This window comes from Cupressus sempervirens, chromosome 9 (genome assembly GCF_028749045.1).
Source record: "Cupressus sempervirens isolate cs-2001-9-10 chromosome 9, ASM2874904v1, whole genome shotgun sequence".
NCBI classification, from domain to species: domain Eukaryota; kingdom Viridiplantae; phylum Streptophyta; class Pinopsida; order Cupressales; family Cupressaceae; genus Cupressus; species Cupressus sempervirens.
Window position 1 is genome coordinate 602,654,964 of NC_143126.1, and position 22,993 is coordinate 602,677,956.

The 22,993-nt window shown below is 34.9% G+C and overlaps 1 protein-coding gene across 1 annotated transcript in view; it reads right to left on the minus strand.

Annotated features, from left to right (window-relative positions):
• Positions 1 to 13,029: 13,029 nt before the first annotated feature.
• LOC149540123 (chloroplastic import inner membrane translocase subunit HP30-1-like) overlaps positions 13,030 to 22,993 on the minus strand; it is a 32,340-nt gene continuing 22,376 nt past the window's right edge. Inside the window, exons 2-6 of the mRNA XM_089801308.1 lie at positions 15,909 to 16,027; positions 15,298 to 15,424; positions 13,801 to 13,949; positions 13,626 to 13,688; positions 13,030 to 13,489 (exon numbers count right to left, since the gene is read on the minus strand). Of these exons, the coding sequence (XP_089657434.1) occupies positions 13,456 to 13,489; positions 13,626 to 13,688; positions 13,801 to 13,949; positions 15,298 to 15,424; positions 15,909 to 16,027 (492 nt within the window). The 3' untranslated portion in view covers positions 13,030 to 13,455. The remainder of the gene's footprint in view (positions 13,490 to 13,625; positions 13,689 to 13,800; positions 13,950 to 15,297; positions 15,425 to 15,908; positions 16,028 to 22,993) is intronic.

A 22,993-nucleotide genomic window follows, 5' to 3' on the forward strand; every position in this document is an offset into this window, starting at 1 on the left:
TCCTCCACCTCCCTTGAAGCAAACCCTCTTCTCACACCTGGTCGACAAATAATCCTAGATGAGTCTATTAAAACCCTCCATTTTTCCTCCTTGACATCTTTGAAGATGGTTGCTAATCTACCCCCTTGGATGATAGTGAGGGTATTTTTGTTGTTCTACCCTTCCCTAAATCTATTTCTTTGGATGACAGTAAAGAATTGATTATGGACCCCTTGAGATCTAACCTTGATAACAATCTTTGGGATGCTAACTTTGTAATGAAGAATGTCATTTTCAAGGAATGTCAATGGACCAAGGCTGACAAGAAGAACAAAAGGAAGTATAAAATTAATGTTGGACAAGGTAAAGCAAGCTTGCCAGCAAGCAAGGATGTTGACCCCCTACCTAAGGGACATATAGTGGGAAGCATAGGGATCAAAGGTAGTCCTCAAGTGGAGACAAAAGCCTAATTGACATGGTTGGAAGAGGCTTCAACACGTGTTTTGCAGTATTATATTTATTTTTTATAATGGTCAAAATACTTTCTTGGAATCTCAAGGGTTTAAGTAGTCACTTAAAGTAGCATATGTTGAAGTGTGCTCTTTAGGATCTCAAAGAAGACATACTTCTCATAATAGAAACTAAAATGAATAGAGATGGTATGGAAAGGGCTTGGAAGTTTATGTGGCCTAATGGCTCTTGGATTTCTCAAGATTCTCAAGATGCTTCAAGAGGTCTAGTTGTTATCTAGAATGTGAGTAAGTTGTCAAGTACTCTCTTAAACTCCTCTAGTAACAATATTATTACTACTTTCCAAGATTTTTCTTTTAAATGATCATGGAATTTAGTTAATATTTATGCCTCAAATAACCAAGGACAAAGGAAAGTTATTGGGAATAACCTTGCTAGTCTTATTAATAATGGAAACTCAAAGCGGATGGTTATTGATGACTTCAATTATCCCCTCCATCCATTTGAAAAGGTTGGGTACTGAAGATTTCTCTTAAAGCATGGTAGATTTAGGGGAATTTTTCCTTGATTCATGTCTTAATGATATAGGTCTGAGTGGGGCTAATTTGATGTGGACTAATAGAAGACAAGGTTTTGGCCTCATCCAAGTTAGGCTTGATATGGTTGCCCTCTCTTCAAACTAGACAAATACATATAATTTTTTCTAAAAGGCAAACTTTGAATGGTGTCATATCATAATGTTGTTATCCTAGATTGGAAAGTTGGTAAAAAAGTGGTGGGTCCTTTCGGATTTGAGAATATGTGGCTATCCAATCACAATCTAAGAGATTTGATCTTCACTTGGTGGGGTAAGCCAATAAATGCATCACCAATGATAAATATAGAGATGAAACTAAGGGAAGTTAGGGATAGATTCATAAAGTGGAACAAGGTTTGATTTGGAAACATCATTAATACTAAAAGGACCTTAGAGAGTAAGCGGGTTGAAGTTCACGATCTTTTGGAAAGGAAACACTCTAATCCTATCTTGAGTAAGCAGGAGAGGTCCCTTAGAGACCAATGGATCTCTCTCCATCTAGGAAGAGACTTTTTGGAAACAAAAATCTTGTATCCAATGGCTAAAGGAAGGAGACAAAAACATGAGGTTTTTCCACCAAAAAACCTTGAAGTATAGAAGCAAAAATCATATCAGATCCTTAATTTTCTCCAACGGGTTGGAGGTCAAGGAAGAGGAAAATATAAAATCTGGGGTTATTAACTTCTTCATTCATAATGGACCAAATGATCATGGATTTGAAGACCCAAATAACCTAGGGTGTATCCCCCTATCTCTATCAAATGAAGATAATGTTATGTTGGCCTCTTAGTTTAAAAGAGAAGAAGTTAGAGAATTTTCTTTCTCTTTCCATGCTTTCAATTCCCCGGTCCCAATAAGTTTCCACCTATCTTCTTTCAAGAGTACTGGGATATCATTGGGGAAAATGTTTTTAAGGCAATTTGCCACTTCTTCAAAATGGGTGGTATGGCGAAATTAACCAACTAGACTTATATTTCCCTTATTCCTAAATCAAGAGACCCCTCCTTGATGAATGAGTATCGTCCCATAAGCATGTGCAACACAACTTACAAGATTATTGCTAAAGTCATGGTGAACAGAATGAAACCAATTTTGGAGAAACTTGTCTCTAAAAACCAAAAAGGCTTCATATGAGGCAGAAACATTATGGATGTTATTATAACTGCACATGAACCTATACATTCTATGAATGCTAACAATAAGGCTACGATGGCTCTCAAATTGGACATCTCCAAAGCTTGTGATAGGGTTAAGTGGCCCTTCTTAGACAAGGTCCTAAGTAAATTTGGGTTTAAAGGAATTTTTTGTAAAATGATCATAAGTTATGTAACCTCTACTAAATATATTATCTTGGTTAATGGTAAGCCCACTAGATTATTTTCTATGGGGAAGGGATTGAGGCAAGGTGACCCCCTTTCAACTATATTTTTATCCTAGTAGCTGAATTTTTTTGCAGGAACCTTACTAAACTTTGTTATGCTAATGCTATCTCAAGTATCAGAGCTGCCTCTAGGCTTCCTCAATCTACTCATCAATAGTTTTTTGATGACTATGCTGTTATTTCGGGACAATACATAAATTTTCATAAAAGTAAAGTATTCTTCTTTAACACTAACAGAGAGGTCTAAAAAAGTATATCGAGATTGTTGTGATGTAGTATTGTTTCCATGCATGATACTTATCTTGGTCTCCCTTTATCACTAGTTAAACCTAGCTAGCCCTGTTGAAATAGCATCATTGAGAAATTCCAAAGAAAATTTATTGGTTGGAAGGGTAAACTTCTAAGCCTCGGAAGGAAACTTATGTTGCTTAAAGATTGCCTCCAAAGTATTCTAGTTTACTTCATGACCATCTCCCTTATACTTACTAAGATGGTTGATGCCCTTGAAAGAATCAAGAAAATCTTCCTTTAGTTTGGAACAAAAGATAAATGAAAAATGTCCCTAGTCAAAGGTAATCCAAGTCCAACAACCTTAGGTTGTATTATTCATTTAGATAATGAATCACACTTAATGAGATGCACCAAGACCTTAGGGGTAATGTCTAATAACTTAGTAGAATCAAAGGCCTTGATCGAAGGCTTGAACCTTAGTAGAGACATGGGTATTAAGAATTTAGTAATCGAGAAACTTCAAATTGGACTCTTAATTCCAAACTTGAATATGCTCTATATAGCAAAAATAATTTGAAGAAAAAATCATAAAAAATATTTTTAGGTAAGGCAACAAAGAGACGGATAATCTACCTAATAAGGGAATAGATGGAAAGGAGATTTTACTGAGATAATGCAATTTGATAGGTTTTGTTCAAGGTTATTGTCAGCTTATAAAAGCAAAACTTATTAGTGATTGGTCACCCTTGTTATTTATTAAGGATTTTATAATTCCTTAGATTTAAAATGTCATGTCTATTCAGGCTAGGTAACCAAGAAGTAAAGGCTTGTAAGTCATATAAATTCATGATGCATACTTTTTAAGTGCCTTAGTATTAATCAAATGTATACAACATTAATTATCTACTTTAAATATTGATTAATCGATATTTTGAATCTTCTTGATATTTTATTTTTCATTATTTATATATGAAAAATAAATAAGTTGAGGAATTTATAATAAAAAGGTAATATAGATTATATTAAATCTAACAATGATCTTGGCTAGAATGAGTATATACAAATATTCTTAAGCTTTCAATTGCAGTGAGTCAGGGTGATTGGGTTACTGTGTAAAGAGGAACAAAGCGTGAAGAACTATAAAGAAAGGAATGACCTTTTAACTCTTGGGCTCAACAAGAAAAGTGAACATTTTAATATTTAAAATTCTTATGTAAAGCCCTCTAATGCCTCTGGCAAGGGTAAAGTCTATAATTTAATTTATTAATATTGTAACAAGAAGGTGCCTTCTAAAAATCTCGTGATGTAAATGGGGCACTGTATATCTTAGAATAGGACTAATATTATTAATTTATTGTTAATGGATATATATTATCTTTAATATAAAATTTAATGTATGTTGTCAACTTTTTAGTGATAAGCATTTATCTCATATATTCATGTTCTTTGAAATCTCAATTTATGTATTTCACATAGGCAAAACATGTATAATTTGGTATTTTAGATCTAGTTGTCAACCAAACTTTAATTGTTGATTATAGGTTGATGGTCAATCCTATGAAGGCACAAAAATCAAGACAAATAGTGCACAAATTGCAAAATTGAACATAAACTAGTTTAAGCGTTCAAAATCTGATTTAAGAAAAAATAGATAACCCAATATCTGAAATCCAAACTTTTTCTCTTAAATAAATATTTGTGGATTTCAAGTTATTGGCGAAAGAAAATAGAAGAAAAAAAATTGGGACCCACACAATACACAAAATCCTAGTCCGGTTTGGAGTAGACTCTCTAAGGTGAAAAAATATTAACAAATTTTTCACTAGGGACACCTCCCCAAAGATATAGGTAATAAATCACTTACAAAAACTCATCTAATATCATAAAACATTTTTAAAATGAAATTATTTTATTAATAAATTATACGAATAAATAGAGTTTACAAATGTTATAAAATAATTAATTAAATAGAAAAGTAGTCTAAGTAAAGATATGTCTAAAAGAAAAATTAATTGAGACTTGTCTAACTAATATTTGATGATTAACTAATATTTGAAATAACAAGAGCTCTACTAGAGCTAGAGACCTGTCTATTGCTAGAGTAAAGAATAGTTAGATGATGCATTTCACCATTGGTTATATACAATTGTTTAAGAAATGATTGTACATAAAATTGTGTAAATGATAAATAGTCTTTAAATTTGAAATTTATGAACCTAAACCAAACACTTTACAATCTACTTTGAGTTGACTAAGAGTTGCATGTTATGCTTGTGTAAATTTGTTTAGGGCTCATTTTAGTTTGGTTCTAGCTTGAATTTATAGGGTTAGGGGTGAGTTAAATTAGATTTGCCATAACATTTATGATTAACATTTAACATTTTTTATTATTATTATTATTATTTATTATTTACAATTTAGATTTTTGTGGTCACAATAACAAATTTGAACATTTATAATAAAAATTTATTATTTACAAAATAGGAAATAGTTTTTGGTAAAATATTATAAATAGATGAAAAAGTTTACTAGTTAGTTGTTTCAGTTTTTAAAATTAGAAGTTACATATATAAATCTAAAACATTTGTAGCAAAATTATTATGTATAAATACAATACATATTAGAAATCTTCTTCACACTAAAAGAGACCTCAATATCTAATTGAATCCTCATTTAAGAACTATCACGTTTGTTAAAAAAAATTATAATTATAATATTTGTGTATCGTATTATTTTTTATATGAAATTATAATATTTGCATACCATATTAGACAAAAGCTTACACCACAATGGTAACTTGTGACCCTCATGTGGGAGGTCTTGGGTTTGAATCTACCATCACTTAATATGTAATAATAATTAATTTCAACAAACCAATAAAAAAAAAAAAAAAAAGCATATCATATTAATCCAAAACTAATAAGAAACCTTTAAAAAATTTAATTTATTTTTAATTTATGTCTTATAAGTGTTATATTTTTATATGTTTACTTTGATTAACTAGCTAAGAAACTTTTTTAGAAATGAATTTATATTTTTGTGAGTTTAAAAAAATAAATAAGGGATGATAAGCTTTTATGATATTGTTTCAAAATGTATATATTATTTATTTATTTATTGCATATCAAAAAGACAAGGAACAATACGAAGTGCCAATATGATAGCACTAGTCCACTACATAACAAAAAATATCAGCCACTAGGTTGTCACAGAGACATCAAAGATCAAGGACTAATAAGTTCATACAAAGATTACATCGAGCTAAAATACTAATCATATTAATTCTCGTCTTCCTCACTTGATTCTAAAGTAGTAACCCTCACCGAGGAAGGCATGAAAGTCATATTGGGTCTTTCATTATCCACATTTTAAGGTATCCAATTACCCTCCTTCTGAATCATCTATATCAACTGGGAAAGGGGTACTTTGAAAACTATTTCCTACTTGTTACAGTCCTTCCAGTTAGCGTGGTAAAACCATAGTGCAGATCTTTTTTTGTCAGCAACCCCTACCCTTCCTCCATGATTTTTTTGAAATGGTCCTCCTTAAGTTTGAAAATGTCTATTACCTGCAAAATAATTTCCACACTTACAAGTCTCCTGAGAGACTCAGTAAGGATCCTTTCTATGCTCTGAAATACTTTATTATTCCTTAACTTCCAAAGATGCTAGAGAATAGAGGAGAGAATAGACTAGAACACACTTAACTCATTGCTGCTAAAACAAAATTTACCAAATATAACATTTTCAATAGAGAAGTTGATCCCAAGGACGAAGCCAAACACACATGCCAAATCTCAAAAGCAGAGGGGCAGCTAAAAAAAACATGAAAAACATATTCAGGCAGATTACAAACTGTGCAATTATTGGGTTCCCCACCAGGTTTAGCAAAGGGAAGTTTGTGAAGGAAGAGTCTCCATAGAATGCAAACAATCTTAGGCTCCAAAGGTCTAGCCCACAAATCAGTGAGGATTTTCTTCCAGTCATTAGGAGGAAGGAAAAGATTCCAATAGGTATTGAGATGGTCAAGAATATCTAGGCCAGATGTAAGCATGGAATAAACTTGTTTAGATTTGACCAGGTGGAGGGGCGAAGAGTTAGGCCATCTAAGCTGAAAGGAGCAGGAATTAATGGAACAACAAGCTCTTCTAACCCCAGATGTATCAAGAGCCTTGACAATCATGGAGAAAGTCCTCTTTTGGGATTCGTCCAAGGAAAACTTATTTTTCAATTTAGCTCATTCAATGAGCTTCTCATTTACCAAGATATCATTGAAAGTTCAAATACCAACAATAACCCATTTTTTTGCTGAGCAACCCTGTATTAATGCAAGGGGTTTATTGTTGGTTTTCAAATTCCACCAAATAGAACAATTACCATAGCAGATGTTGCCCTTTTCATTTTTCTGTATAACACTGAATAGGGATCTCACAAAAGCCTAGCTTTTCCAAATTGCTTTGAATACATTGGAACCTCCCACTCTAGTTTTACAGTCCAAAGCTAGAAAGTTGAGCACATTCAACTCATTCCAATGTCTAGCCCCACACAGATGCCCTCTGCTTAAGTTATGCCTAGTTAGGATTTTCCATGGCTCCTCACCTTCTAAGGCTTTAGTTATCCATTTCATCACTAGAGCAATACCTTGAAGTCTCAAATCCTTCAGCCCAAGAAATCCTTGCCTAATGGATCTAGAAAGCTCAAAGCAATGGGATCTAGAACCATTCAGTTCTACTCCTGCATTGGCCTCCCTAAGAAAAGTTTTCACCAAAAGGACATATGCTTCTAAGAACCCTAGAGCATCCAACATCATGAAAATAAAACCCCATTCAATCTTGACATACTCTTTTTCATAATTAATTAAGAAACATCCCAATCTCCTAGCTTGATCATTTTCCCCATTCCTGGGTCTCCTAGCAAGTGAAGGTTTTTCCAAAATGTACTTCCCCTTTACAAACGCTGTCTACATGGGACTGATAATTCTAGGAAGAATAGGAGCAATCCTAGAGGCCAAAATTTTAGCCAAGATCTTATAAGAAACGTTCAGTAAAGTTATTGGCCTCCAATTCTTGATCAGGGTTTTGTCCCCTCCCTTATGAATTAATTTGATAAGACTAGAATTGAGGTTCGAGGCCAGAGACCCACTCACAGTTACAAATTGGTATAGTTCAAGCATGGGGTTAATCCACTTTGTATTGATCTTGAAGAATGGGAATGCACTGAAATGACAAGGTATAGGCTTGCCCTGAAGAAGACATGAGATCTTAAACAGTTTCAAAACAATGCATGCATAGGAATAGTTTGGTAGTAAACTAGGCACCGCTATGTCTCTATCTATGTAGGTTATAGACTTATCTAGCTACTATTTTGCTTCAACAAGATCTGACTCTGGAATCAGAACATGTCCATTAACAGGGACTGCTTCTTGGTCAACCCTACTCTGGAGGATCTACAACATCCAGACCTTGCTTCTGTCATGTTCATTACTTTAGGTTTCTCAACAAAGGCTACGTTGTAAGAGTTAAACTTGTATTATGTGGAAGAGATCAATGCTTCGCTCAAGGGCCTCCTTTTTTCAGCTTTCTTTCATGGTTAAGCTAATGTCTGTGTGTTGCAAAGTTGTGAAATGATTATAAAGTAGCCATGCTCTTTGTTTGGGGGAATGCAGGGGTGGACTCTACTACTCTTGAAGAAACTTCTAGAGTTTTATTTCTCTAATTTTTTTTATCTCAAAAACTTAATTTAACCCTTAGCAAAAATGTTACTGGCCAATGAAAAAAATGAAATTGTTAAATGAAAATTAATTAAAAAATAAATGACTTTTAAACTTTACCATTATAGAGACTTTGATTATAAAAATTAATTGCCAACCACCACTGGAAACATTAGTTCCCAACTAGATAAGGCAGGGACTAACAAGCTAACTATAGCAAGAAACTGGGAGACTAAAAATATTATGATAACAATGAAGTGGGGAAGCTCAACACCACTGATTATTATCTGTCGCAGCTCCAAGGAAAGAGGAAAGCCCAAAAAAGTGAATCAAATTGTAGTACAAAATTCACCCCATTGGAGGAACTACAAGACACAATTAATTTTAACTCCTAAATTGGCATATATGATAACTTGATAACTTATATGGCAATACAAATCACCTAGGAGCATACATCAGAAACTTGATTGAGATGAACATAATCATAGAACACTTTTGCCAATGGCACTATCCTTATTTGGAAGATTTGCACACAATGCCCAATAAGCTGGGCTAAAACAAGCATAGATATTGATAACAATGTTCAATTAAATAAAAACCATCAAATTGACACCCACTCAATTCTATGATTCTGGAAACCTTGGTGATAACAATGAGCATTGCTTGTGTCAACAGTGAGTCCGTCTCCAGAGAGGACAAATGATGTTTTTTGCATTCTTGTTCCTGTCATGGGTATTGTTTTTACAGGCATCCATCTAGTGCTTCTAATGTTCCTACTATCAACGAGTCATCTAATCCTTTTGCCTATGCTACGATTATTCCTGCTGATGAGTGTGTTAGGGGCCACACTTGGTGTGTGTGTCCCTGGTTGTATTACATGAGCTATTAGCTTGGATAAGAGCCATATGCAGCCACGTCTATCTCAAGAGCTGTCTTTGATCTCATTCTGTGGGAAGGTGTTGAAAATGAAAAATTTATGCTCTAAGAAACCTAATTTGAAGATTTAACAGCTTCTGGCCCTCGCTCCTAGACTTGAATGGGTTTTGATTCTTGGAGGGCTCTTAGCATCCACCGAAGGCGCTATTAAGCTTTTACCTTGTGTTAGGGTTTTCTCTATCTTGAGCTTTCACACTCCAAAGGGGGCATGGAGGCAATGCTATATGGTCAATTGTGGATGTGGGGTGAGCACTCCCTCTCTAAAATCATGGTTTTCATATTTCAACCATATGACAGAATCTCTAACTGTTATGCTTGCTTAGGTATGGTTGTCTTATGTCATCCAATTTCTGGTCAGATGCTTTGAGGATACTAGCAATGCTACTGATCATTTTTGAAAGGTGGATTCAACTACCTCTGGGATTGGGCAGTTCTCCTTTGTCCATATTCTCATGGATATCAACATATCCAAGCTTCTTCATGGAAAGTTTGTCTTGATGGTCGAGGGTAGGTAGTGGATTTAGCGACTTGATTACAAAAGCCTACAATTCCAATGCAAGGATCGCTTTTCTAGAAGATATATTGCTTTTAAATGTCCACATACTCGTAGAACTGTTAGCTCTAGTACTTGAGGGCAAAAAGCTTGCTCTGATTATTTGACCAGGGATGGCCCTATTGTTCCTACTTCTCTAGTGGATGAGGTTCCTTGATCTCCCTCCCAATTGGCAGTTCATGACATGGTTATGGAGACTTCTCCTAAGGTGGCTTTCCCTAAGGATGATGAAGCTTAACTTATTTCATTAACCTCTACAAGGATGACAACTGTTGAAGTTAATGAAAGATCAACCCCACAGCTCCCAAAAATCACCTGCATGCAAACACCTATCACAAAAAGAGAAGCAAAGAGCTATGGACGCAGGAATTGCCAGATCCATAGATGAGACATTCTTGATGAGAAAAAAAAAAGATTGTTATTATCAATAGTGAATGAATAAGATTACAAAAAGATCAATCCTTATAAAAGGAGACCAAATCCCTAACAGGAAAAAAGCTAGGTTGTATAATAATAATTAATAAAAGAGTTAATTATTATATGCCTAAAGTTTAGCTTAAGTAAACTAGAGATAATAAGTAACTTCATAATTAAATCAAAATGATTTAATTAATAAGAAAATATATTATTACTCTAACACCCCCCCTTAAGATAAACTTAGGAAGTGGCTAAAAACCTACAATCTATTGCTGAAAGTATATTTGGGTCCCGGCAACAAAGGCCTAACGAGGTACCCAAGCACAACCAGATCTTTGAAAAGAGGAGAAATAGAGAAAATCCAGTGGGAAAAATTTTACTCCAAAAAGAGATAGTTGAAAAATCTAGTGACATACTAAAGAAGCCTCCAACTAGAAGAATGTCCCCGAAAATAGGACCAAAGAGTGATTATGAAAAACATCACTGAAGCATGTAGAAGTTGCAAAGCTCTGTCAAAAGATAACTGCTGATCTAAAGAACCTCCACTGAAATAGAACCTGACCAGGTAGAGAAGACTATAATCTGAATCGAATCAGGAGGCAAACAACTGAACTTGAAAATGCAAATGGTATAAAACACCAAAGCCTGAAGAGTTGATCAATCAAACCAAGGAAGTATGAGAAACAACAGTAGAATCCCCCCTAATGCAGACAGAGTGAGGTGACAGGCAACTGAGAAAGTGGACCAAAAAAAATTGCAAGTCAAGGAACCACGATCAAGATGCACAAAAGAGTACATATGTGTGTACTGAGGTGATCAATCTCAAACACATCATGAGGCTAATGTTACGAAAGGGAGACTCACTGAACAAAGGAAGATGGAAAACAAAGGGAAAACATAAGCAAGAAACCAAACAGCATCAAAAGTCCAAATAACCAGCACCATCATGACGGGCTCGAAAAGAGCTTTCCGACGATATAAAATTCGTCAAAAAATACCTTCGTATGACAAAAATACGGCCAAAAAACCACAGACAACTTTTTAAGACAAAACAAATCATAGAAATGATGGTTTGAAAGCCATCAAATTTCAATCCAAAAACAAATGACATCAGCACCTGCGAGTGTCAGACCTACTATGTCAGTACTTTGCTGATGTCACTGTTGTGTCAGTACTTTTAATGATGCAAGCGTCATTTTTAGGAATATGTAAAAAAGTTTTTTTTTAAATTTAAAAAGCAAGTTTTCTGAAACTTTTTTAAAAAGAAAACATGCATTTAGTTCTTTTTAAAAGGCTTTCTTCTTTTTTTTGTTTTTTTGATTTACTTTTTTAAAAATAAATCATCATCTCGTGAAGCGTGTCCAAATCTGAGAGCAATTTTTGCACCTCAAATTTCAACTGTGTCCAAATTAGACAAATTTTATATGAAAATAGAGATTTTTGAGTGCTACAAATCAAGCGGTGGGGTCCATTTGGGCTCAAAAAGCACCGAAAAAAATGACCCTCCCAATCCAATACAAAATAACTCTAAAAACTGAAATCCTCTGAAACAAAAAAAAGCACAATTCTAAAACCCAAGAAAAATCTCTCATAAACTAAACTAAGGCATGAAGATCTAGAGCTCTAATACCATGTTGAAATTGATGAAAGATCAACCCCACAGCTCCCAACAATCACCTGCATGCAAACACCTATCACAAAAAGAAGCAAAGAGCTATGGAGGCAAGAATTGCCAAATCCATAGATGAGACATCCTTGATGAGCAAAAATAAAGATTGCTATTATCAAAAGTGAATGAATAAGATTACAAAAAGATCAATCTTTATAAAAGGAGATCAAATCCCTAATAGGAAAAAAAATAGGTTGCATGATAATAATTAATAAAATAATTAATTATTATATGCCTAGAGTTTAGCTTAAGTAAACTAGAGATAATAAATAACTTAATAATTGAATCAAATTGATTTAATTAATAAGGAAATATATTATTACTCTAACAACTACTACAGAATGGATTCACACTTCTATGGCATTTACCCTCAATGCTCGGCCAATGGCCATAGGATTTCCATTGACCAGATGGTGTATTTGTGCTGCATAAAACTTCCTCGAGTAGACTTCTTCCTAATTGCATCAGCTGACTCTAGCTGAAAGATGATGTGGTGGTGTAGGTCATCTTCCTCGCTCCATATTCTGCTAAGTTTGAAAACGATGTTATTTGGAAAACTTGTTCTAATGAAGAAGAAAGGTCTTCCTAAATCTATTTCAGAATCCCATCCTCAAGTTGAGTGTGTGAACATTGCAAAAAAGGAGTTAGGCAATGTGTAGGTTTTTGGTTCACTGGAATATTTCCTTCTGATGCTTGGCTGCAGTTGTGTTGTTCAGTTTTCTGTATCGTTTTTAAGTCAGCTAGTATTCTGCATTGACTTTGTTGTAATTAGGTTTCATGTTCAAGCAAGATCTATTTACCCACCCCTTAAGGTTGTGTGGGATGCTGCTGTTGAGCAGCTTGGCTGCAGTTTCACCATTATCTAGCTTTTGTGCCGCTTGATGTTGGTTGTAAACTTAAAGGGTTTCAAGCACCCTTGAAAATCTGTTTTACACAAGAAAAAACAGGTGCTAACATTGATAACAAACCATACACACCAATAACAATCCAGAACCAAATTTTAATGCATACATCAGTTTGCGTACAACAATTCATATTAGGCATAGTGTTCTATTCATGGGATAATAATAAAATGTCTCATTATCTGCCAAGTCGGCTGTGACGCATTGTTTCAAGGAGGGAAAGATTATTTTCTATTGATACAATGAAGAAAATTTAATCAATAAGCACGATTTCTAAATCATTTGCACATACAAATATGGCAGGACCATCATGAAAACCACGTGAAGTTCAGCAGTAAAAAATAATCCTAATCCGATATGAACCCTATAAATACTTCAGTATGATAGATTGTTGAAGTCATTTATTTTAAAGCTCAATGCAGCCCATGTCTACTTATTTAAGCATCCGCAAATGGCATCCATGCAATTGTGCAGGAATATTAATTGCTTCTCTAGTTACAACGGTATGGTATGTCTAACTGGAACAAACTATTATGAAATCCGTACATATCAAAACTTCACAGTTTCATTGTTGAAAAGTATGGATATGCCTGTCATTCGCCTCGACAGCATACAATTCCTAGAGGGCAACTATTGCTTCCCCCTCGACATCACCTCTGGGTCCCTGCCATCAGACAAGTGATTATGAGCGATCCTAAATATGGAAAATTGTACAATTGTTTCAATTCTTATTGAACATAACTTGTGTTGCATGATGCAAGTTAATCATCTTGTTCAGCATTAAAAATGTGAAGTAAAACCTTTGAATGTGGTCAAGGATGAGCAGCCTTGGTCCAGGAGGAATATTTGCATCTCTTAGAGCACTGCGAGTAGAGAGATTGTAGTAATACATCAATCGTTGAGGAACCAAAAACTATCCAGTAAATTTCTATTTAAGGTCCCCTATGCATCAAAATCTTTAAATTTTAAACGAACCTGTCTGTCAAAAGTGGAAGAGTACTGTCCGTCAGCAAACTCTTCTTAAAATTCTTTTCATAATTTTGAAGCCCAAGTTTGCTCAACATTGTTCTTGTTCTAAGATAATAGACTTCTTCAGTTGATGGCTGAAAGAACTTTTGGCCTACCTGTAAAAACAAGGAATCTATTGGTGATCCAAGCGTACCTTTTTAATATGAAAGATGACCGGGAATAAACAAAAGTTCAGTCAACATTCATCAGATACAAAATATTATATAAAAAAAATAAACAAATTGGTAAGTACGAATATTTCTTACTTATCAATTGATAAGCTAAAGTGGCTCTATAATGAGTGGTTCATAAGACACGTAACTTGTTGAAGGTTTTGCAAATGGGGTTAAAAAATAAGTGGGCTTAACCTTGGCGGAGTTTCCATGGTTAGGCGTGCTTGATTTGGATGACCTCCTAGGAAAGCCCAATGCTTCACCTCCGTGAGCATCATCTAGATGCAATGAGTGCTAAGTGTTCCATTCATTCACATGAGAGATGGGTTCTTGTAAACCACTACTCATGAAACATGGGTCAATAAGATTCATTCAAGAACTACACAACTGAATCCAGTTAGCAACTACCACAAGAAACACAACGATAAATTCACTATAGTTAATGGTGTGACTCTAATACCTATCCCATAAGCATGTGTATGTACCTTTTCACATGTAACTTTCTCATATGTAATGTTATAAGTTATCCTGAATGCTAAGATGCTGTATCATCAATGCAACTTCATCATGATCATCTATATAACCAAAATCTGTCTTGGACCAGAAAGGTGTCTTGTGGACCTTACAATCCAAAATTGGCAACTATGTACTCATAATCACACTAAAAGTGAAAATTAAAATACTGAAATGTCACTCAAATCAGAAAACTCTGTAATAGATCACATCGAGCATTTCTTGAAGTTGAAGTTAATTTCTTCTTCACGGCACAGCCTCAAGTTCAATACATGTGAAAACCCCTCCCTCCAATTCATTGTATCAGAGTAATGATAACTGACATGCACGATGCTCTGCTCGTGTTCTGTCTCTGGACATTGTGTTTTTACTGCCTAAAAGAATTTACTATTTCTGAGAAGTAATTTCTTCTTCGTGGCACTGGCTCAAGTTTGATTCATGTGAAAATCCCTCCCTCCAATTGCATTTTACCAGAGTAATGACGACTGACATACACAATGCTCTGTTCATGTTCTGTCTCTGTGCACTTTGTGCTTATACTGCCTAAATGAATTCACTATTTCTGAGAAATAATATAGCTTATTTCCTCCAGTTCATCACCAGATATAAAAGCTAGAGATCTATGCATGAGAAAGCGTAGGGCTTTTTCCATTGAAAAATAGTAGATTTCTATTCAGTGTTTCAAGTGATCAATAGTCCATGAAAATGATCAAAAACTTTTAGATAGAATTGTTATACGATCTTTTAGAATATACCATGATTTTCAATGGTGGCTTACCTTATAAAGGCCACCTTGAAAAAGAGCACAGAAAAGGCCAGAAGTAACCGCATTCCGCACCATGTCTGGTCCTCCCACACCACTTACAAGTGTGAATGTTGCTCCCGAACCAAAAGCTGCCACCATGCTGGACACAACAATATCATTAGACATATATCCTAAGTCAGGTCTAGCTGTTTAGATAATAAAGACGCGCTTATTGAAAATTAACATAGATATGAATGCTAAAAGGAAAGAAAGAGTAAGTTCTCATTTTTTCTTGCCTAGAAAACTGAGAAAGTGAATTCATTTTAAAGAGCTTTAAACAGAAGAATACAATGGCTGCAAAAGAGAAATTGAACCTTAACGATTTTTCTAAGGTCCACATTGCAAAGTATGTTTCTGAATGATTAAGTGTTCCTTAAAAATAATAACTCAATTTAAATTGAATCTCAATAGAAGGTATTGCGATAGAAACACTTCTGCTGGCAGTCTTATGTTTAAATACAAAACATTGCAGGTTTAACTACAACCTATAAGTTTCTTGCCAACAAATATATTATTCAATTTCAATTGATCAACAACACACACGGGACAGAGATATACAGACTTGTAAAGCAATAAGGTTTTACCTCGTTTGAACATCCTCTACACCTCCACGTAACCTCTTCATTGCACACGCAATTCCTGCGTAAACACCAGTCACAACTGCAAAGTTCCTAGCTTGCACCCACGGCCCCACCGTTAATGCCTGACATGAAATTCCATTTATTAAATATTGTTTATGAACCTGACATTTTAGGACAGTCTAATGTTTGTGAAAAGGTAATTCTCCAAATCAAAAGGGGTAACACTGGAGTTCAATAGCAGACTACAGTTTTTATCACATGCATAAAACATCTGTCAACAAAATATATACACAAATTTGAGACTATAAAACATAAATTATTTCGTAGGGGTGAATTTGTCAGTGTGACTAATTAATATAAACTGTTCGGTATTAATATTATATGTAACAATGTATTAAGTTCATTTCCATCAGTTGATCGGAGTCTAGTGGTAACTATGAACAGTACAATTCTGCAAATCTTCCATATATAATCATATTATCTTTATCTAAATGACCATATTCCATATACACTAAAATTCTAAAATTACTGTATTTACTTCAACAGGATAGTACTGATGATGTTTTAAAAAAATTGAGTTCATGGGTTGTGCATCTGGCGATAAATCAGAGGGCGTTCAATACAATAAACTTGATTTCATTTTAATATAGGCAACAGATAGCAACTGATATAGCCTTGAAAATGACTAGAAGTTTACTTCAATGACAAATACAACTTAACTGGGTCCAGCCTCTAACCCTATAAAACTGAATCCAGTTCTTGGAAACATGGATTTATCGTTCAGGGATGTTCACCTCATTCTGCCTGCAAACAAATCCCTAAATGCATCAGTTAATTCAGGTTTTTTTCCCTATTTTCAATAACACACTTGATGCACTAATGGCATGTCCCCGCCATAGCAAGGGGAGAAAATCATCTTGAACAGACTTGATGATTTTCTTACTGTGGTAGTCAAGGAAGGGTAGGTTTTTATAACAACAAACTACTTATGCAGCAATAATAAAAAGACAGTAATCATGGAAATGAAGTAATCCATTAACTTTAGCAACAATCTGACTTAAGATTAATTCATTATAATTTCAAACATAGAGAGGTGTGATGCAATTGGGTAAAGGAGACATGACTCCTCTAACAAGGCAGCCATCCAAGAGTTGCATATCTTCAAAGATACAATGGAATAAAAGTAAAATTATAATTTCAAACATAGAGAGGTGTGATGCAATTGGGTAAAGGAGACATGACTCCTCTAACAAGGCAGCTATCCAAGAGTTGCATATCTTCAAAGATACAATGGAATAAAAGTAAAGAATGACGCAGTGTGGAAAAAAGTAAGCATCCGACACACAGATCAAGGAATTATCTGCTAAGAACTAAGATTGAGTTATACAGTCTTGTGCATTATATCAGTAATTAGGTATGAATGATTAGTATTTTACACAACCTATCTACCTATATTCATAGACAGATTTCTAAGCACTTAATATACTCAATCTGCTTATATGCATCAATAAATATTGCTTACAATTAAGCCGATATTTATACTATATTTCTGCATATACGCATATGCATGTGATTATACCATAATCAATCAAATGCAAAGTTGGAGGTAAGTTAGAGAGATGTGGTTTAAAAGATCCCCCAACCTAAGTCCAGCAACCCAAGGCATAAAACTGGTTCATAGTTGGATGTCCCTGCCGCCTGTGGGATTTCAATGATTGTGCAGTCTCAGGCTTAGTTGGGCTAGGCAGTTTACCAGCACTCTTTTGGGTCTCCTACCAAACTAAGATATGATTTATTATAAAATTGTTGGCTGGGCATGCCCCTTATCATAATCTGCTTATTCACTAACCAATGTATTTGTTTAACCATTTCTCAACATTGTCATTGATTTGTTAAATTCACTTTAGTATGTTATTGTTCGAATTGGTTTTGCGTACAAACAGGGACTCCAATATGGGGACATTACATATAAAAAATTGATCCAAATGAATTTCCTAATGTAGTAAATGTACCCAAACTAATCTCCATCATTTAGATATTTTTGTACATAAGGAACTGTAAAAGCATTGCATGTAATACATAAAACTCTTAGAATTATGTTAAGCATTCACGAGCATTGATGCGTCGCTGCATACTTCATCCATTTAGTACTCACAATATTGAAATACTTATATTGTAAGCCATTGTGAACAAGCTTGTTAGAGTCAGCATAAAACCAGCTTGTCACAGACAGCCAAAAAGGCATGATTTCATTTCCAAACAAGATCCCAGAATGATACTTTTAAATTTTCTCATCTCATAATCATGAAAAATAACATTTTCCGAATATAAAAATGCTTGGTTGCTTGTAATTGATAAAGAATACTTATGAAATTAAAAGGAGAAGAATGCAACATGAGAAAAACACAAGCTCGTTGTTGCATGCAACAATATTGGTATAGGTGTCCCAACCTGCAAAAACTTTCCTCCCATTCTCACGTTGATTCCCAAATCTATGCCTAATGTTTGAGAATATGGAAATATTCTCCAAGTCATCTTCTGAGAAGATTCATACCAAACAATTTGTCTAGTCTAATCTTCAACCTATCTGCCACCATCTCTTCATCAACCAACCTCCTTGTGAACAATGCCTCGATTATTATTGAGAATTCCCTCATGGATGTTCTTGATCACTTTCCTCAATCAAGTTGACTCTACATTCTTTTATTAAATAATGACTTCCCTATTACTACTGCACCATACCATCAGGGAAAGTCATATGCCTTGTTTTCTCTTATCACTCCACCATCCATCAATGTCGCCTCGAAATCTCCATCCAAGCCTTCAAATGTGGTAGTCTCATTCTAGGATATATGAATAGTCTCATTCTAGGTGAATAGGATGAAAATAGGGCAAATCCTCAACCCAAATTCTCAAAAAAGGAATGATCCAAATTGTTTAATCACAAAGCAATGCACAAGTGGATCATGAAATGGAGAATAAGGAGAAAGGATGTCCTATGGTTTTCCTATTTGAGAACTATGTACTTAAATCTTGAAATAGATAAGAGACAAATACTAACCTTAAAGTAGGATAAATTTGGAAAATGTTGATTTCCAATGTTTGTGTTCAGTTTCTAGAAATTCTGCGACCTATTATGGACTGGAAATGTCGAGACGGAGAAAACCCAGAATATTTTTGTCCTTTTAAAGGAAGGTCAACCTTGACCCTGATACCGAGGCACAATTGTACCCCTAAAAGTCAACCTTGACCTGCACTGCTCTGACGTAATTTTTGTTCACGGATCTTGCAAGTTCAACAAAAAGGGTATCCAAATTTGCTGTTTAATTCGTTGTTCAACACCTATATCTACAAGAAAAATGGTTTTGTTGTTTGGATGAGGGGTTTGCCTTGGTCAATCCCTAGTTTGGAATCAAACTTAATTATAGAATTGAAATAAGGAATGCTAGCAAGTAGTATAAGTAAATTTAACAATGAAGCTATGATATTCAATAGATATGCAATTGTATTCAAAATGTAAACAAATATATTGAGATGAAAGCTTTGAACATAACATTAACAAATGTAAATCAAAACCTCCATGATTGTATGCTTAGAATCCACCTTGATAGAAGAATGAATAAATCTTGAAAATGAACGAAGGATCTTGAAGGAAGATCACACCACCATGATGGATAGATCTTGGGTTTTGAATGATGAATCTTGAATGCTTGAACCAAATCCCTTCAAAGGCTTGAATGCTTCAATCCTTGATCTTCAACGGAAAACTTGAATGCTTGAAGGATAGAATGCTTGCTAACTTGAAAATGGATGCTTGCTAATGGATTGAAGACGCTCTTCATAAAATATAGATAATAACTTCACTCATAGATCATGGATGCACTTATCAATCATGGATGTCAAAATGAGGGAAGATGGCTTCCTTATATAGAGATCTAGGGCACAAACTCCTAGAGAAAGCTAACATGGGATCATTAAATCCCAATTAACCATGAGTCCTAGAAATGAACCTAAATTAAATGCAATTTAAGAGTCTACCATTCAGAAACCTGAAACAGCCAACCCAAAAGTGGGAAAATGAAACTTTCTAAAGCCTGATGTCCCAAATCTCCCGAAAATTGAAAATTGAACCTAGGGTCAAGGACAAGGTCGACCCTGCCTTAAGTCAAGGTCGAGATCGACCTTTGCCTAAAAGGTTGTCCTTGACCCATAAAGTCAAAGTCCTCAATTTTACAGAGAAAGTTGTCAAAAATAGGCTGGAAATGGAGAGAGAAAAGCAAAAAAGGGGGAAAACTACCAAATCCATGCAAAAACCTATTCAAGGCGCTTGACATGACCCCAAACCACTTACTTGGAGGGCTAAACACTCTTAACATAGAAGTGCTTCCATTTTAAGATGATACACTAGGACATATGGGTATCACCACATGCCTAATCCGCACCTTGTATTCTGACTAGGATAGGAAAAGTTAGGAAGCCAAAGTTCTTCCATGCATTTGAGCTAAGTCCTCAACAAACTTACACGCAACATTAAAAAACATTCTTCATGCACCCTTTGGCACCTTGGATGGTTCTCCTCAATTCTTCAAGGCCATCAATTGATTCATTTGGAAGACTTGTAGGGGGGACAATCGTATGATCTTCCTACCTAACAAATGTTGAGAACTACGAATAACCACACAAGGCCTTGCTCTCGCTTTTCAACCTTAGGTACTTCTCCATCCCTTCATTTGTTCTTTCAATGCTTAGGAGGAATTATCAAACTATTTCATTACTTGTGCCTTAGTTGCAAATCCCAGGTTAATTGTTGTCACATTGTTTTTTGTCAACAGTAGTTTTATCCTCGACCTTGTCAATCCTTGTCACTACTAAATGTAACACTCTAGATCCTGACTCATCCCTAGTGATTTTTGATAATTTCCTTGTTTTACTCTTCTCTGTTGGTTTGCTTATTCAACTTAGAAATTCTTGCAACTCTAGTGCAAGATTAATTTCCTCCATAGTATCTGTTGATGTGTGTTTTATGACTCACCAAACAGTAGAACAAAATACCGAAATATCTTATCCTCTCTTGAATAAAGTCTTGTGTATGCTAAGATTGCTAGAAGATCATACAATGACTTCAAGGTTCCTTTAATGTCAGGGCTTGACTGTGGATAAGATCAGTGGTTGATGTGATTTGCTGATGATCACAAGGGGCCTTACGTGTTTATTCATATTCATTTCAAGCCATACTAGATGTGGGAGCTATCTTAAGGTTTTGCAATGAAGCGCTTCTTTTTTTGGATTTTTCATAGAATATGCAAAAATTAAATAGGATGGGGTTCAGGAATTCTATTCTAATCCTAAGGGTAGTGATAACAACAAATAGTATTCTAGTAGACAAATTCCTCAATTTGCTAAATTCCGCTTCGCCAAGTTATACTACAACTAAGCATGAACCAGTGCAATCTTCAAAGGTTATGCCAAAGATTTTCATATCACTACATACACCATCATAAAGAACAATGTATACAAATGATAGAAGTTGAGCATATGCATGAAAGGGGTTCAGGCTAACTTTACACAACGAATTAGAATCACTAAAACGTCAAAAGTATGAACCAAAGGAATTCATCAATACACCATTATATTCTCCATTGTAATCACCACACATTGACTATGTTAAACTTAATCTACTTGAAGAAATTTTAGGAGAACAAGCAAGCCCTAAGACACGTCAAGTATTCACCAAACTCCAATGAAAACTTTATTATCTCAGTAACTCATAGCAACAATCTCCTAAAAATCTCCTAAAAAATCTCCTTACAAATGAGAAAATGAGGCCTTTATATAGGTCCTCGATTACAACGGGTGGCCCGGATGATCATAATAACTGATGGCCGAGATCATGCCACATCAGCCCTAATTAGGGTTAGGGCAATGGAAAAGAATCTACATTAATGCCATAAGGAATCCACTACTGTAGTGGGTAATAAATGCCCATCATGCATGCTAATTTAAGAAAGAGTGGGGTGTAATAAATGATCCCTATGCACACCCACTCTGCATTTAATGCATCTATCCTTGATTTCTTTGCCTGAAAGATCGAAATCGATCTAATACTATTTCCAACTCCTCTATACTAATGCTTGGTGCAGATTCTTGCTTGAATTCTAGAACTGCAATTGCTCTTTCTGCTTTTCCCAAGCTTTCATCCCAATCTGGTAGTAAGTCCTTAGTAGTGTGCATTGTATTTGAGAAGGAGAAGTTCTCAAAATCATCTCTTCCATATATGTTTAGCTAAAAGAATTCCTCTAACTTGACTTTCAGATTATCAGTTGTCATTTCCTCTTCCCTTAATCTTTGTGATAACAAGGATGCAACTGCATTTGATATTCCTTGCTTGATGTTATCAACAATCTTTTTCCATCGACTGGATTCCCTGGTAAAGCTCTCAAACATTTCCTTAGCCATATTCTTGGATTTTTGGATTTGAACTTTGATCTTTGAACCTTGAATGTCTGGGACCGGATCACTTAGTACTTTGATCTTGGTACTAGAATTTTGGATTTGAGCGTCTTTCTTCAATTTCTAGAACTAGAGCTTTCTCCTCCTTTTTCTTCAAATGCTTTCAATTCACTATTATGCCTTTTCTTACATTTTGAAGAATTCCCCCTTCTTTTTTTATCATCATCAATCATTTTTCCAGTCTTGGGTACACACTTGAAGAGGGTGAAATTCAAGATCTGGAGGAGAAATTTCTAGCACTTAATCCTTTTTCATTTTTCCATGAAGGAGAAAGTTTCCAACACTTAGCCATTTATTCTTCCATGAAGGAGAAATCTTCAACACTTAGCCAGTTTTCCTTCTATGAAGGAGAAAGTTTCCAACACTTAGCCATTTTTTCTTCCATGAAGGAGAAAGTTTCCAACACTTAGCCAATTTTTCTTCCATGAAGGAGAAACTTCCAACACTAGCATTTTTTCTTCCATCAAGGAGGAATTGCCAACACTTAGCCAGTTTTTCTTCCATGAAGGAGAAAGTTTCCAACACTTAGCCATTTTTTCTTCCATGAAGGAGAAAGTTCCAACACTAGCATTTTTTCT